At 41.0% G+C, this 17,136-nt stretch overlaps 1 protein-coding gene across 11 annotated transcripts in view; it reads left to right on the forward strand.

Annotated features, from left to right (window-relative positions):
- Ric8b (RIC8 guanine nucleotide exchange factor B) overlaps positions 1 to 17,136 on the forward strand; it is a 97,825-nt gene that overhangs the window by 15,752 nt on the left and 64,937 nt on the right. For all 11 annotated transcript variants that reach the window (XR_013106256.1, XR_013106253.1, XR_013106254.1 and 8 more), the window contains one exon: positions 13,319 to 13,927. Coding sequence is in view for 7 of the 11 variants with exons in the window: in XM_076919788.1 (XP_076775903.1) it covers positions 13,319 to 13,927 (609 nt within the window). In the remaining 4 variants the exon portion in view is untranslated. The remainder of the gene's footprint in view (positions 1 to 13,318; positions 13,928 to 17,136) is intronic.

Here is a 17,136-nt window from a genome sequence, read left to right on the forward strand (position 1 = left end):
ACATAAAGTAAATAAATCTTTGGGGGAAAAGAGTCAGCTTAAGTTGGGAGCTAGCAAAGGGGGTATGTGTTTTTTCTTAAGGATGAAGTGAGATGCAGTTCTAATGGTTGTGTTGGCCTGATGCAGATGTGACAGTTGCTGTGAGTCATGGAGATTCGGGTAGAGCACCTTCGCTTTACATCCTCCCCTCAGTGTTGGATGGAGATGACCTGTCCGCGCATACACAGATGTACATGCAAATCTGTGGATGGGGAAAGGCAATGGTGAATAGTCTGGAAACCCACATTTTGAGATAGTTAGGGCTCTTATTGTGGTTTTTTAAAACAAAGCATTCCGAAAGCAGTGAGGTATTGCAATAACATTTGGAAAAGACATGTCACAAAATGATGGGTTGGCTCACAGCTCAGTCACAGTTTGTCTTGCATGTGTGAGGCTCTGGGTTCCATCCTCTGTCCTTCGGGGTGGAGAGAGGAGTAAAATGTTTGATCCCCCTTGACCTGTGACTAAGATTGCGTTCTCACCGTTGGCAAGTCTCCTTGTATAACGCATGTTTTCCTCGTACAGTGAGCATTACATCTTCAACTGCAACATTTTCCAGACTGTAAGACTCCTTCTCTTAACTTATGGTGGGTCAGTGGCTGAGTTGAAGCTGTGAGCTCTTCATGGGCGAAAGTAAGCCTGGGTGACTTCTTCCTAGTGACTAGCTCCCACACGCGTAGAGGCACCTACATTAAATGCTGTTAGGATATGGGAAGGAGCTTGGAAGCTGAGTGAGGCTAGAATTCCTGGGACTGAGCGTATCGTGTGGCTTTGTGTTTTATTTAATTCTAGTCACCATCAAATTGCAGACTACACTTGCAGTGTTGTTCACTGAGGAAGCAAGATACAAAGTATCTCTGGGTGATCACAGTTTGCCATTCTGATAAAACTATGCAGAAAGTGCATCCAGGAATCCTACGTTTTGCTGCTTGACTATTACTGAGTGGAGTAGGCTTTTTTTTTTTTTATTTTTTTGTTAAACTTTTGGATTATAATAGATTGAACTGATTTAAGACCATAATTATTTAATAACACAGTATAAAATACAATTGTATTTTAGAATAGTGTGATTTGGGGGATAAATAGTACAAATGCTTTCGCATTTTTAATTGTTTTTTTTTTCCCTAAAATTTGAACTTTCTTGATTACTATATTACATTAGAATAGTTTAACTTAAGAGCAGTTTGTATAGTGGAGTAATGTATCTGAATACAAAAGTCCACTGTGCTATTCGATTTCGTTGTTATTTTCCCTTTAGACTTGGATCGCCCAGCATATTAGTGGCATCTATACCCACACTTGTATCTCCGTGGTCCTTTGTTCTGGGACCCATGTTAGGCTTAGATTTCTGGCTTGGCTGTTGACCTCTGCCATTTGATTTGGTGCATCCTCAGTTACAGATACATAAGTGCTCGGGCGCTTGTCTGCGGACTATAGAAAACAAGTGGTGAATGTGTGTACTTACCTTCTTGAATGGAAATGTTCCAAGGAGCGAATTTTAATCCTTGCTTTGAGTCCACTTGTAGGTAGCATAGCTCGAGGCATGGATGCTTTTCTGAAGCCTTTGCTTTTACCTCTGAAATTGTTAACTCTAATTTTTATTTTTTAAAAAAGCTTAATATGGCTTGTAAATTTGAATCAAAATTTATGTGATGCCTTTACCTAAAGAAACACATAGGTACATAGTACAAATACAGTGCTCACTCTGAAACTAGTCTCTTCAACATAATCTTTCAGGCTGGAGACAGAGTTGTAGTTTTTAGAATGGTTTCTAGCCTAGCCAAGGCTTTCAGCGGCCTTCCTCCTTCATCTTCCCCCCCTCCCTCCACTCCCTCCCTCCCTCCCTCCCTCCTCAGCTGTAGATTGCTTTCTAGTATATGCAAGATTTTGTGTGCCCCTCACCCTACAGATGATGGCTTTAATATTTTTAATCCCATTCAAACATGCACACACAATACCTCGGTTTTTATTTTCAAGCTCCTGTCTAGCAGACCCTAGCACAGATCTTAACTGTTAGGCAGAATGAATGCCCTAGCCATAGTACAAATCAACAATTTGAGTTTTATTCCAGACTGTACCTTCACTGTCAATGTTTTTGCTAGAAAGCTAATTGAAGGTCTGAATCTAGGGAAAGGACGGAAAAGCGCTTCTAATTTAGGATCTTTATTGTGATCTTTAAAAACAGTTACCGTGTGTGTGTGGTGTGTGTGTGTGTGTGTGTGGTGTTGTGTGTGTTGCGGCATGCCACGCACGCTCATGTTCCCACATGTGCACGTGGGAATGGACAGGACCATGTGGCAAGACCTGAGAATGGAGACTCTCCAGCCTGGTTCCTGGAGTGGTGGCTTCACTCCCCACCTTGTTTAGGGACTTGTGTTGTGCACTGCCAGCCTTTGCTGGTCCTCCTGTCTCTACCTCTTAGTGAGCTCCTTGGGAGCACTGGCTTACTGATACATTCTGGCACATTTAGCTTTTTCCCGTAGGTTCCAGGCTAGAGTACTCAGGTCATCAGGCGTGCCAGCAAGGTGCTTTTACTTTATTTGTTTGGCCATCTTCCTTGGCTATCTTCCTAGGTGATCTTTATGTTACTTTTTAGGGTACCTGCCTCGGGTGATAAGAACAGTGGAATTGTAGAGTTGGGGGTGGCATATTTTCTCATCTGATCATGCCAGTAAGTTCATTTTGCAGCCATGATAGTATATGGAGCTCTAGAAACTAGCACCCCAATGAAACTTACCAGAATTATTTTTTAAATAAGCACATTTTTTATCCCCAAGAGTACATAATGAAGAAAATATTTACTGAAAAAATTCTGGAATTCAGTTAAGAGAAGTGAAATTGGTGGAATGTGTAGAGAGCTCCCCAGTAAACAGGCACAGTAAAGAACATTAGGCAGTGAGGTGAGGGCCGTCTTCTTAGGAGCGTTTACATTTCTCAGTTCACTCAGTTTTCTCTGGCTACCTTCAAGAGTTTCTCCTTCTCTTTAGCTTTTAATAGTTGGTGTCTCCTTCTACCATGGGCTCTTAGGATCTGATTCAAACTGACAGGCTTATTTTCTAAGTGCTTTACCAGCTGGACCATCATGTGGTCCCCTTTAGGGATTTTTAAAAGCATCTGTGTAAAACAGAATGTCTGTAATGTTATGGTGAGCAAATAGTATATATAAATACAATGTTTTTGCCAGACCCACACAAAGGTGAATGGGAACAAAGCTGTATTGTACTGAAGTGACTCCAGATGGTAGCTGGAATCCACAAGAACAAATCAAAAGACCCAGAAGTGATAATAAATAAGGCAAATAAAAGTATCATAAGCTTATTCTTCTTTACATGGCTTCTTTAAAGATGATGAAAGTAGTAACTATAATTATTGTTGGATTTGTATCATTTGCAGATTATATATATATATATATATATATATATATATACATATATATATACACACACACACGTATATCAGAATTACATAAAAGATGGCTACTTCATAGGAATATTTCTATACCTTCCAGAAAATTAGCATTAATCTGGAGCAGATCCAATAAGATGCATATAGTAAGCCTTAAAACAGTGGTTTTCAACCTTCCAGTGCTATGACTCTTTAACATGGTTTTTCATGTTGTACTGACCCCAACCATAAAACTGTTTTTAATTGCTACTTCTTAACTGTAATTTTTCTACTGTTATGAACTATAATGTAAATATCTGTGTTTTCTGATGGTCTTAGGTGACCCCTGTGAGATGTGTCATTTGACCCCAGAGGGGTCTAGATCCATAGGTTGAGAACCACTGCCTTAAAGTAACAACTTAAGTACATAACTCAGATGTTGATGACTGTAAGGCTTCACTGAGAGTAATTAAATACTCAGGAGATTTAAATAAATGAAAACATCCCATGTTTATGGAATGGAAGTCTTCCTACTGCTGGAGTATTAGTATTTGTCCCACTGATCTACTAATTTAGTACGATCAGAATTCGAGATGGCTTCTAGTTAGAAATTGACAGGCCAGAATAGCTTAAAGGATCATGGAGGAGAAAAACGAAAATGGAGCTGGGTATGGTGGGGTGTCTTGTAATCCTGGTATATGGGAGGTAGAGGCAGGAGGATAAGGGGCTCAAGGCCAGCCTTGGCTACTTCAAAAGTTTGGGTCCATCCTGAGCTACATGTCTCAGAGAGGAGTGGGAGGCAGACTCAGCAGTTTCAAAATGGACAGAGTGTTGGCGTTGAAGACTGGGAGCTAGCATATAAGTGACATTGACTATTAACAAATGAAGTGCTACCTGGAAAACCATGTAGAAATGATGTGGTTGATCCTTACCTTACTCCACACTGTGTTCAAAAAGGCAAATGGATCAAAAATCTGAATCTATGGGGGTAAAGACTTAAAACTTACTGGGGAAAACAGAAGTCACCATTCTCTCAGATGATACAAAAACATAAACAAAAGAAGAAACAGACAAACTAGACATTGTTGGCATTAAAACATTTGTGCTTTAAAAGATACTACCAGGAAGAAAAAAATGATAATCTGCAGAATTAGAGAAAATATTTGAAAATCATATATGGTAAAACATTTTACTTAAAATATTTAAGAAGCTGCCTAAAAATTTTTGAAGCTTTATTTAAGTTTCTTTTATGTGTATGAGTGTTTTGCCTGCTTGTATATATGTGTGCTGCATGCATGCTTGCTGCCTGTGGTGGTCAGATGAGGGAATCAGAGCCTCGGAAACTAGTGTAATAGATAGTTGGAAACATGTAGATGGTAGGAACTGAACCCAGATGCTCTCCAAGAGCAACAAATGCTCCTGACTGCTGAGTCATCTCTTCAGCCCTAGGAACTCTTACTCAGAAGACAACTGAATTTAAAATAAACAGCAAACTGAAGATCTAAGTTTCCAAAATAAAAATTGACATTAGTTACCAGATAAAGGTAAATCAAAAGTGCCATATAAAAATCAGCTCACCTCTACTAGGCTAGAACAGGAGGCAGTCACCAATATTGACAAGAGTGTGGAAACACCTGAGCATTCATTCACACACTGCTTGTAGGAAGTGGTATAGCCAGTCTGGAAAATAATCTGGCAGTTACTCACAAAGTTAAACTGAGTTACTGTCTGACATACCAGTTGTACCCCCAGGTACTGAGAGTGTGTTACAAAAAGAAACGTGGATATAGTCCATGCAAAACTATGTGTGGTGTGTGTGAGAGAGAAAGGTTTGCTACAAAATAATAAGAAAGTAGAAACAACCCAGGTGCCCATCAGCATGTAAGTGATGAACACAGTATATTCCTTCTACAGACCGTTAACTTGGTTAAAGAAATAAAGTAACTGATGCACGCTAATGGCGAGTGGACTTTGAAAGCATGCTAAGTGAAGGAAACACAGGCACACGCGGCCAGACAGATGTTGTATGATTTCTGTTAGTGGGAAACATCTTGGATAACAGATCCTTGGTGACAGAAAATAGATCAGTGGTTGCCAGGGTGCTGGGACTAGGGAAGAAGAGGAGTCTGGCTTTACTGCTAGTGGGTATTGAGTTTCTGATAGAGTGGTGAAAATATTCTAAAATTAGATAGAGATGATGGCTGCACAAGTGTGAATATGTACTCCAAAAACAAATAGATTGTTTTAATGGAACTGACTTTGTGTGAACTGAAAACATTTGGTATAAAAAAGAAGTGGCCGTAGATACAGTATACTCTATGCCTGTTCGTCTTAAAGTCCTGTGCATCTGTGTGCACACTTAACCCTCACTACAGAGCTCTAAGGTGAATACTGTGGCTTTTTTGTCTTACAGGAGAGGAGACAAAGGCACACAGAGAAAATACTGCTTAAGCTACTGAATTGGTAGGCCATGATTCAGACGTAGGCACTGTGATTCCATAGCCCATGTGCTCCACCATATCCGGCTAGAAAGACCCATTGTGTGGCTTACAAATCTCATTTTCTGACTTAGGTGTCCAGAATTTGAGATTTGATGCAGAGTATAGACAGAACTTAGACACTGAGCTGACGACCAGCATAGAGACAGCATGCTCTCTACAAGGGGCTGGATGGAGACGAGAGGACTTGAAGTGAGGAACTTGTGTGGAAGATCTGGGGCCAGAGCAAGGCTTCAGTTCCTCTTGCCTTCAGTGACCATACTCAAGAGACCTTACATGATATTATAGTGAGGGCCTCTGTGTCCTCCCATGCGGTGACCCTCTGAGGTGCCCTGCACCCGCCATCACTGACTGTACCACCCACACTTGGACTGGCTCTGCTTTAGCACGCTCCTCTCTGGTCCGCTCCTGGTGCTCTCCATTCTTCTGGTGCTTCCTCCCAGCCATCAGACACCTTACTCCTGTCTAATAATGCACCTCCCAAGAAACTTCCTCTTAGAGCCACTTGCACTGTTCGTTCAGCCTTTTAAGACAGAGCTTAGGTTGCTGTGTATTAGCCCCTTACTCATTTGACATGTTAAATCTCTACTATTATATATTATTTGAGTCATGTTCTCTTACTGCTCACAAACCCAAAAGAGATGCTTTTTTTTCCATTTAATATTTCTCTTAAAACTTTTTTTTTCTCATTTGGGAAATTGTGACATGCAAGAAATGAAGAAATTTCTTCTCTAACTGCCAATATTACATACACAAATTTTCTTCAAGACTAAAGTTTCACACATACAGTGTGGAGAAAAGGATTTTTTTAGAAAATAAAGACACTTAAATAGTAAGAGAAAAGTAGTGGACTGGTTTTATGTTTGAAGAGAAGATGTTCTTACGTATGCTTTTCTGCCCCCCTCACCCAGTCAAGATAAGACAGGCAGCTGATGGGTTTATAAGTGTTCGTTTGCACCTAAGCTGTCTTTCCCATCTGTTGGTGAATGTTTGATGCCACAGCATGTCATTCTCAGGATTGCTCATTAGCAAAGAAGTTTGAGCCAAACCAGTTTCATGATTGTTTCTCAGAATGCTCAGTCTTTCTGACAGATACAGAACCTAGCCATAGAACTGTCCTTCTGACAAATGCATACATCCAAGAAGGGAAGGTGGAGGGAGAAGTTAAGAGTGAAATAGAGCTTCACTCACAGAGCCAAGATCTAGTAAATAAAGATGAGACTTACTTTGTCTTTCATAATATGAAGTAGGAAAACTCCTCAAATGTATCAGTATAATTTGATATAAGTAAACATGGATTAAGATGAGTATTCATTTAGAAAATTTGTTTAGCTTAGTTTTTTAAAATAAAAAAATAGTCACATTTGACCCCCAGAATCCTTTTCTATAACCTTTATTAAAAGTATGCTTCATGGGCTGGAGAGATGGCTCAGCCATTAAGAGCACTGACTGCTCTTCAGAGGTCCTGAGTTTAATTCCCAGCAACCACATGGTGGTTCACAACCACCTGCATCGGGATCCCGTGCCCTCTGCTGGTGTGTCTGAAGACAGCTACAGTGTGCTCATTTAAAAAAGAAAAGTATACTTCACTTTTCTAACAGTAATTTATTAACTGTTTAGTATTTTTAAAATGTATCTTTTGAATAGTTCTCTTACAGAACTGACAATGAATTACTAACTTACTTCTCTCTACTGCTGTAGTAACTTCCATTGGTCCCTTCCCTCCTCCCCTCTCTCCCTCTCTCTTTCCTTCTTTCCTCCTCTTTCCGTTCTTCTCATCACTTCTGCTCTTCTTCTTCTTTCTTGGTTTTGCTCACTTGCTGTACACAGAGGGCAAAAGTTGAGAACTATCAGATTCAGGTGGCTGACCTTGAGTTCCAGTTAAGAACTAAAATTAGATCCCTGTGGAATATATTCCCCTGACGTCTGGTGGAGAGTGTGAGCATAACCTTGAGAAGCCAAAAAGCACCATCCAAGGGAGATTGACTATAAAATTTCTTTGACATTTCCTTTAACAATTTAAAATTCATATGACTTTTGTATTGTAATCTGTAATGCATTTTTAACATGTACATCCTAGTATTTTAGTATCGTCATAGTCTGAGAAGATGCACTAGGACTTTGTCATGGGGCCATGTCCCCAAATAACATGTATGGTCTATTTTAAGGCTGAAATCCTATCCTGTCTCTATAGGGTCCTAGTTGAATCTAGTGAGTGCAGATGATGCAGGACTGAAGTCAGGATAGGGAAAATAGCAAGGAGAAAGTCCGTGTTCACTGAAGAGAAAGTGCAAGACCGAAGTATAGCTTATTTCATTACCAGTACAAAAGAAGAGCAAAAAGTTAAATAAGAGGAAAAGTTTAGACTTGTGTTTAAGGGTGCAGGTCTGTTTAAGGAGGGGGTTAAATTACAACCCCCATTCAGTGGACTAATTTAACACAGTAATTTTTAATGTTAGAAATATTTATTTTTATATTATTTCTTGTATATGACAAATATCACATACATGTCCTCTCCTTTAATTGTCCTAATAACCCACAAGATAGGTATTCTTTACAAATGAGGAAGTTAGAGAAGCTTGTCATTTGTCCCAGTCATAAAGCTGAGGGAAGTGGCAGCTGGGAGTGAAACCCAGAGCTTTTGCCACCTGTTAAATACTGGGGACATAACATTCTGCAGCACACACTCAGTGTATCTGACATATCCAGGGAAGAGCAGATATACATCACAGGGTCTCCCTCCCTCCACAAAAACAGTTCAGAGTCAAACATGTTCAGATCTGCAGCCGAGATATCAAGAACTCTGGACTCAGAGCAATGAGAGGTTACTTTCTGCTTTGGGATAGGGAGAAAAATGGTGTTATTTTTTAAGATAGGAATAATTTAACAAGGTGAGCAGTTGAGAAGACATACTAAATATGGGAAATAAGAAATTGAGAAGGCCCCTGGAGAGGCCCATACATGTATAAACAAAGTACTGTGCCTGCAGCAAGGATACTGTGATACTGGTAGTTGACTATAGTTTATAAAGATCACTTACAGGGACTCAGACCTCTCACTAGCTGTTGAGCTTGCATGTGCTTAGTTGACGTGGCCACTGTGAGACTATGTCAGAGAAGTCTTGTCATCAACAGTGTTGTCTGCTTGCTGCCAACTTGAAAATGTCCCTCACCTCGGAGTGAATACTGCTGGCCACGTTAGCCAGCTGTACACAGGGAGGTTCTTTGGCTTTCCTCCCCTTCCTTTCTGAACCATCCATCCAGGTGTCCATCAGTACACCTGTTGCTGCCCTTCCCCAATTTCCCCTTCTGTCTTCATTCAAACCTCTGTATCTCAGTGTGGCTCCTGCACAGCTGTGTGACTGCTCGCTGCGCTTCTGGGCCTGCCTCATCTTTTGCTTATCATTTTCCACATTAAGTTAGTGCTTGTCCCAAAACTCAAGTCTAATCATTTCCCTGCTTATCACCCTACTGCAAGTTCCTTGTTTCCCTCTGGAGTAAGTCCAAACTCTCCATCCCTGTCATCACACAGACACAGCCTAGTCTGTCTGTCTCTTTACAAAAAGAAAGGAAGACATTGTCTCTCTACCACACAGTCCCTCTGGTCACCACCACAGTTCTCTTCTCCTGTGTCTTAACTGTCCACTTTCTCCGATGCCTTTATCAAGGTCCTTGTGATCTATTGTTGCTAAATCCCTAGGCTAGTTGATCTTTTGTCTGCGTTTGAAACAGCTGATCATTCTATCTTTAAGGTGCTCTCGTCTGTCTCCCAAAACACCCACAGTTCTAAGTTTCTTCTTAAAGACCAGTCATGGCGTTGGCATTTTCCAGGGCTTTTGTACCTTTTCTTTCTGTTTTCCTCTATACAGGCTAATCTAGTCATAACTGAAGTGTTTCTTCCTCATACAGAAGCAGAGCTTCAGTGACTGCTTTAGGCTCTCCCACATATATTCAGCTTCCGATCTGACATTCTTATAAGCATCTCAGAGGTACCGTGTCCTTACAGAGCTCTCTAAGCCTGTCTAAGCCAGGAATTTTCTCACAGACAGCAAAGTTCTGTCTGTTTCTTCTCTCTGCTGCTACCACTATAACTGAAGCTGTGCTTGCTCTCTTCCAGTTTCTTCCACACACAGCCAGGTTGTTTTTTTTTCTGTTTTGACGTTTCAGTTGGGTTTATTTCTTCTCTGCATAAACTCTTTTGGGGACTCCACAGGACCTGGTTCCTGCTTACCTCAGGTCTCAGCCCACAGCAGCCTGCTGCTAGTCCGACCATGGGCTTTCCACACCTCAGACATACCTGGCTCTGTCATGCTGCTTTCCTCTGCTCTATGTGTTTAGCAGTTTCTCACATTCAGAGTTTCTGTGGGCATCACCCAAACTAACATGTCTCCAGTTACTTAAGCAAAGCATCCTGGCTACTTCCAATCATAATGTCTCATATTAATTATGGCTTTATTTATTTTCGGCTTTTTCCATTAGCCTGTGATCTGCTCAGCATCAGAATTTTGCCTTTGTTCATCCCTGACTCCCCTCCCCCTCCGATGCCTTGGAAATTCCACATACTGAAAATTTGTGCAAGGTGGCTGATCAGGGTTTCTCCGTGAGGGAGTTGACATTGTTCCTGGGAAGACATTTGACAATGCCTGTGGACATTTTTTATTGTGATGACTTGGTGGCAGTGCTGGTGTGTTATTAACATGCTGTAGAGACTAAAAGTGCCAATAAATGTCTTAAAACACAAAACAGCTAATCCAGATTGTCAATGATATAAGAAACGTCAGGCTTAGATCTATGAGAGCACTTACCACGTTAGTGCGGCTTATATTTCCTTGTAACACTCCCCATGACTCTTAAATTCCTTACCTTTACCATTGTCTCTCCACACCAGCTAGCATTTATACGAGAGATACCTAGGGAATGATTGATTATGGCTAAAGACAGGAACAAGTGAGTGTACAAATTAGCCTGTCTCTTGGTATTGGATAGGAAGTGTCACTGCTTAGACTTTGCAGCAGACCATACGGTCCACTGGATAGAAAGGGGGCATGGAAGACTAGGAGAGTGCAGGCGTTAGACCCATAGCTCAGATGTGTGTTCTGTTCGAGGTGTAACTAAACTGTGGCAGCCAAGATAGAAGTGGTTTAAGGGATTAAGGTGTTACCTTTTACCTTTCAAATAACTGTTCTGAGGTGACCATCCAGGCATGTGAATTGCTCTGCTCCACAAATTGTTTGGGGGTGGAGTTGTGGGAAGAGTACATTTCTTTCCAGGTTGTCAAGTCAGACTTCAAGCCTAAGCAGAGTCTGAGAGTTTTACAAATGGCCTAGACTGGGCAGCCATGTCTAGGTTGTATTGTAGACAGGGACAGGAAAAGGGAGAAGGTAAAACTCTGTCTTAGATCATAACAACACTGCATTGGCAGGAGCTCAAGAGGCCTTGTCTCTAAACTAGCTTGGTGCAACCAAGCAGCCATGGGTTACTACCTAAGAAAAGGATGAGTTAACAGCTAAAACCTGGTATCTGCCAGTCATTATGTGAGGTATGTTGACCGTGAGAAATGACATGCTCGGGAGAACCTAGGATTGACAGCTGCTGGGAAGCAGAAACTCTTGTGTTTGGTTCTGGGTGCTCTGTGGTGAGCCTTTATTTAGCTTTATGGTATAAACTCTGTAGGTGTCTTGGACTCTTGCACTTTCTTTGTTGGTTTCAGTTTCCCAGTCCTTTTGGTCTGCGTGTAGCCTTGGCTATTCTAATTCACCACCATGCTGTCTTCCCTCTGTGTCTGAAGAAGAAAGGGACTGTGTAGGTGTTCATTGTTGTTGATGTTGCTTTTTGTTTAGAAAATAGGTATCTGTGTACTATAGCATATTCACATATTACATTTTATATTTAATTCTATAGTATTCTTTATTGTTATGCGTATGGGTGTTTTATTGATATGTATGCCTGCCCCATATGCAGTGCCCATGAAGGCCAGAAGAGGGTGTTATATCCCCTGAAACTGTAGTTACAGATGTTTTGAGCTTCTATGTGGTTGATGGGAATCGGAATAGGCTGGCATCTGGAAAAGTAACCAGTGCTCTTAATGGCTGAACTGTCTTTCCAGTCCTGTATTCTAGGTTTCTTATGTAGGAAGATAGATCATTTTTTTCTTGAAAAGAGTTGTATGGTGGTACAGACTGCTTGACTTTCCCTAGATTATACCACAGGAGATGATATATGTATTTGTTTTAAATTTGGCAGATCTGATATGGAGGAATTTCCCTGCCTTATATAATTTTAATAACTGCCATACATATGTACCTCTAGTCTTAGACAACACCCATTTAAAATACTGCCTTAACAGTGATGTTAAAACAGTAAAAGGAAGCCTTGCTGTCTGGTGTGGCGGGATAGAGTTGACTTGGTTATGGAATTTGTTTTCAGCTTGTCATGTAAAGCTCTTTTATACCTTTAGTTAGAGAACATATTTACATTTAAAATTAACATTTTTATTAGGTGTGTTAACATTTCCATATGACTAGACTGTATCAGGAAGTATATGACCTTGGGGATCTTGGCAAAATGATGTTTGACCCAGGTCATTTCTTTGTGAGGAGTTAAACTCTAATGACAGGCTAATAGATGGAAATACTGGAGTACAGAAATGCCTCCCCAGTAGAATGATAGCACTTGCTTGGCTTGTATGTGAATGAGAGATGCAGACCTGCAGTTTAAAAAGAAAGCTAAGGTTGAATTTTGAGCCAGTGTTACTAAATTTGGCAATAATACAAATACTTTTGAAACACAAGATAAGGGCTATAGAGAGAACTCAGCTGTTGGGAGTGCTTGCTGCTCTTCCAGAAGGCCCAGGTTTGGTCTCAGCACCCACATTGGGTGACTCATAACTGCCTGTAACTCCAGCTCCACGAGAGCCAACATCCTCTTTCCCCATGGGGACCCTTCTCCCTGCCCCCCCCCCCAGCTGTGGACTAGTTTCCCAGCTTTAGCCTCACCTCTCCAGAGGGAACAGCTGTGATTTGCCCTGATAAGATTAAAGCTATCGAAGATTACTTATTCTAGTGATTGAAGATAAAATATGTGGTTTTAAAAAAAAAACAAAATACAAAACCCAGTACCCAGAAGGCAATGACTGCATCTCCAGCTCGTCCTGTGTTGCTGATCCACTGCCTGGTGCAAGTTCCTCACCCTCTCTGGACCTTAATTTCCATTTCTGTACAACAAGTGAGAGATGTGAACAAAACAGAACCCATCTTCTGGTTCTGATATTTTTATGATTTACATAAAAATAAAGCCAGATCTTATAGCCATATCTTTAACCTGCATTGGTAGAAAATACTCTGTTTGAAATCATTTGAGCCAAATAATGATTTTGGCATACTTGTTCTTGTTTTTCAGAAACTCTGTGAAGGCATATTTAAGGTCCTTGTAAAGGATGTCCCAACAACTTGTCAAGTGTCCTGCCTGGAAGTACTCCGCATTCTCTCCAGAGACAAAAAGATTTTAGTTCCTGTAACAACTAAGGAAAATATGCAAATACTGCTGAGACTAGCCAAGCTCCACGAGTCGGATGATTCTTTGGAGAAGGTGTCAGAGTTCCCAGTTATTGTGGAGTCATTGAAATGTCTGTGTAACATCGTGTTCAATAGTCAGATGGCACAGCAGCTTAGCCTGGAACTGAATCTCGCTGCAAAGCTCTGTAACCTCCTGAGAAAGTGCAAGGACCGAAAATTTATCAATGACATAAAGTGCTTTGACTTGCGCTTGCTCTTTGTCTTGTCACTTTTGCACACTGACATCAGGTCACAATTGCGCTACGAGCTCCAGGGACTACCGCTGCTAACCCAGATCTTGGAAAGTGCCTTTAGCATCAAGTGGACCGATGAGTATGAGTCGGCCATAGACCATAATGGACCTCCTCTCTCACCTCAGGAGACAGACTGTGCCATTGAGGCCCTCAAAGCTCTGTTCAATGTGACAGTAGACAGTTGGAAGGTGCATAAAGAGGTAAGGTTGGGAAAAGATAGACATCTGGAATTAAGTGTCTGGGTTGTTCTTACAGCTGAACACAAAAGAGGAGAGCTAAGTTTGGAAATGGCAGCAGTTCCCAGTTCCCTCGTTAATCTAGTCTCTGAACTGCAAGGTATTTCTTAACTTGCATTCTTTCAAGGGCTGGAGAAACAGCTTAGTAGTCCTGAGCACTGGTTGTTTTTCTGGAGGCCCTGGATTCTGTTCCCAGCACCCACATGGTGATTCACAACCATTTGTAATTCTATTCCAAGAGAACCAATGTTCTTCTTGTGGCCTTCATGAGTAACAGACGTGCCTGCCTATGGTGCAGATATATATGCAGGCAAAACACCTATATGCATAAAATTAAATAAAATAAATAAGAATAGGGTAAAGAAGGACTACCATTTTATAAGATGACAGACTCTTGTGACTGGCATAACCACTTGTCCTTTTTGAGTGCCCTTTAAGAACGAGGTTCAAGTGACAGATTGGAGAGAAACAGAAGACAGACGATAGGTTCTTGTGTTGACTGCTGTCTGATAGGTTAGAGTAAACCCATTTTGTTGCAGTTGAACAAGGAAAGCTGTTGTCTGTTACGCAGCGTGAAAACCATTGAATGGCCCTGCAAGACAAGGGTCTTCTCCGTAGTCTACGGAGCCCTAAGAGGCCAAAACCATACACAGCCAGATTCTCATGTTTACATACATAGGCTAATTACATCAGAAAGTGGGAAATACTGTTTAAAACCACTAGATTTATTTCTTGACTAAAATCTTTCTCTGTGGCTTGGGCCTTCTAACAACCCCAAGTGAGGCAGATTTGGTGGTTTATGTTTGAGTTCCTGCGAGGACAGCGTGCTGAACATGAAATGGAGTTTCAGGAAGTTCAGAGTTGTACGTGGGGACATCAAGCCTTCCCTCCATCACGGATCCTGGCATCCCCACTTTGTTTGTCAGTGGCCCTGAAACCCAGCGCAGCTCAGCTCCCACCTTCAAGCTTAACATTCTGCCCTGTCCATCTGAAGGAATTCTCACCCGTGCTTTTGCCAGCAGTCTGCTGGAGAAGGATTATCTCAGCACAGCTATAGTGGGAGCATACAGGCATCTGAGTTGTAAAGTGCAAATAGGTCTGTATTTTGAAAGCAAATATTTGAAGATCAGAGCTAGCAGCTGTTTCAGATGACTGCAGTGTAGTCAGTTTTTACTGAGACTTGGCAGGAAAAGATGTGGAAAGCCCACATGCTCCATTTATGCTTTGAAACCAAATATTTGGAAGTATTTAAAATGTTATGTCTCTGCTTATTTGGTACCTTCTGTGGTTATTTTTCTTACACTGTTTGTTTTGGTGTTTTTAAGATCTCCATTTAGTTGTAAAAGCGCCTCTGAGACTGTTGGTTTGCCATTGTTAGACTACACTGTTTGGATGCCTGACAAGATGGCTTCTACCTCAGTGGCTGCTTAGCAGTGTATGTGTGGGAGGCATGTGGTAAGGATCAGGACATTGCGATGAGCTTTCTGTAGTATGATTTAGCTAAGTAACGGTGGTATTGGGAAGCTCTAGAAAATGTTGAAATGACAAAGCCTCATTTAATCTTCCAGAATGCTCCTCTCCAAGACATAGGCTCTCCCCATAATGGACCAGTGGTCCTTAAATAGGTTTATCTGTAAGCCATGGGGCAGTTAATGCTGCTTTTATGAAGTATGTGTCATGAGTGTGACACTGGGCCAATACTGAAGCTTTCAGAAATATAAACAGTACTGAAAATAGGATCTTTGACAACCTATTTATAAAAGAATGTCTTCATGTGGCTCTGTATTCAACAGTCACTCAACAGATGTTTATAAACAATTGCTAGACATTGTCCCAGGCATTGCAGAGCACACTGGCAAATACTAATTATTGTCTTTGCCTTCATGAAACTTTAGTTTTGTAGGTAGAAACAGTTAGTTTCATAGGTAGAAACAGGTAGTACATCAGCAAATCGATGTGTAATTGAGTTGAGTTCAGTGCAAGGAGAGGAAGGTGCCAGGATGGAGACACTTCTGGAGTTCTCTCCGGGGTCTGAAGGTTGCAGGGACAGAGGCTCCCTAGAAGTAAACAGCAGTTACAGACACGGGAACCAAAGCACAGAGTGCTTTTTTTGTGGGCCAGTCACAACTCAGCCTGCAGGGATTTCTGATCCAGTACAGAGAAATGGGGGTGGGAGAGGTGTCCACTTTCCCTGGAATTCAGTGTCTTCTGTTTTTGTCAGAGTAAGGACATTATTTCAACTGAGTAAGCTAGAGGAATGGTTAAGGCTTTAAGTACAACCAAAATAAAGAAGTATGAAAAAGTTACTGAGAATCCACTTTTAAAATAAATAGTGTTATTTTTCCACTTAGGAAAACAATATATACTCATAGGCAGTCTAAGAAAAAGGCACATAAGGGACAAGAAATGCAAGCTTCCTGTAAGCTCAGCACTCTGAAGACTGCACTGCTTACACTTCAGTCTTCATCACATACTGTGAACAGAGAGACAGCTTTACAAACCTCAGTCACTGTATAATATTCCTCTCTTCCTACGCTGTTCTTGAAGAACAGTGGTCTTCAGGGCTGAAGGTGTGACTCAAGAATAGCTCCTTAGCATGTGTGAGCTCCAGATTTGAGTCCCCTATTTGCCAAGATAAATTGCTTTTAAGAATAAAAGTTTCAAAATGTGTTCCTTCTGGCAGGAAGGTCCCTAGGAGTGGCCTCTGGGAGTGAGTCTCCTAGGTTCCTCATCTCTACACTAAGAAGAGAAATTTTAAAAAGAAAAAAAGGAACCTTTGACAATTTTGCTGTTGTCTCTTTAAACTTGTATTGCAACTAAGATTTTGTTTGGATTATAAAAAGGTTCTGCATCCAAGACAAACTTGATACTACTCTCTGTTAGAGATGATGAATCTTTTGAAAGAACACTTGTAAGTTTAAAAGCACTTGTGAGTATAAACAATACCAGTAAGAATAAATATGAAAATAGAATTCCTCATATTTATCAGCCTTTTAACAAAACGCTAATTGCACATTTAAGCATGGATGTAATAAACTTTCTTGTGAAGTCTACATTCCTGAAATAGATAGGCCAGGGGATTTCAAAAGTTTAAGGTTTTTGAGCTATATATTGCCTGAGTGTGCATCTGCACTCTCAGACCTGAGGCATCTGACTTTAAGGTGCGTCCACCT

This window comes from Arvicanthis niloticus, chromosome 22 (genome assembly GCF_011762505.2).
Source record: "Arvicanthis niloticus isolate mArvNil1 chromosome 22, mArvNil1.pat.X, whole genome shotgun sequence".
In the NCBI taxonomy this organism is placed as follows: Eukaryota; Metazoa; Chordata; class Mammalia; order Rodentia; family Muridae; genus Arvicanthis; species Arvicanthis niloticus.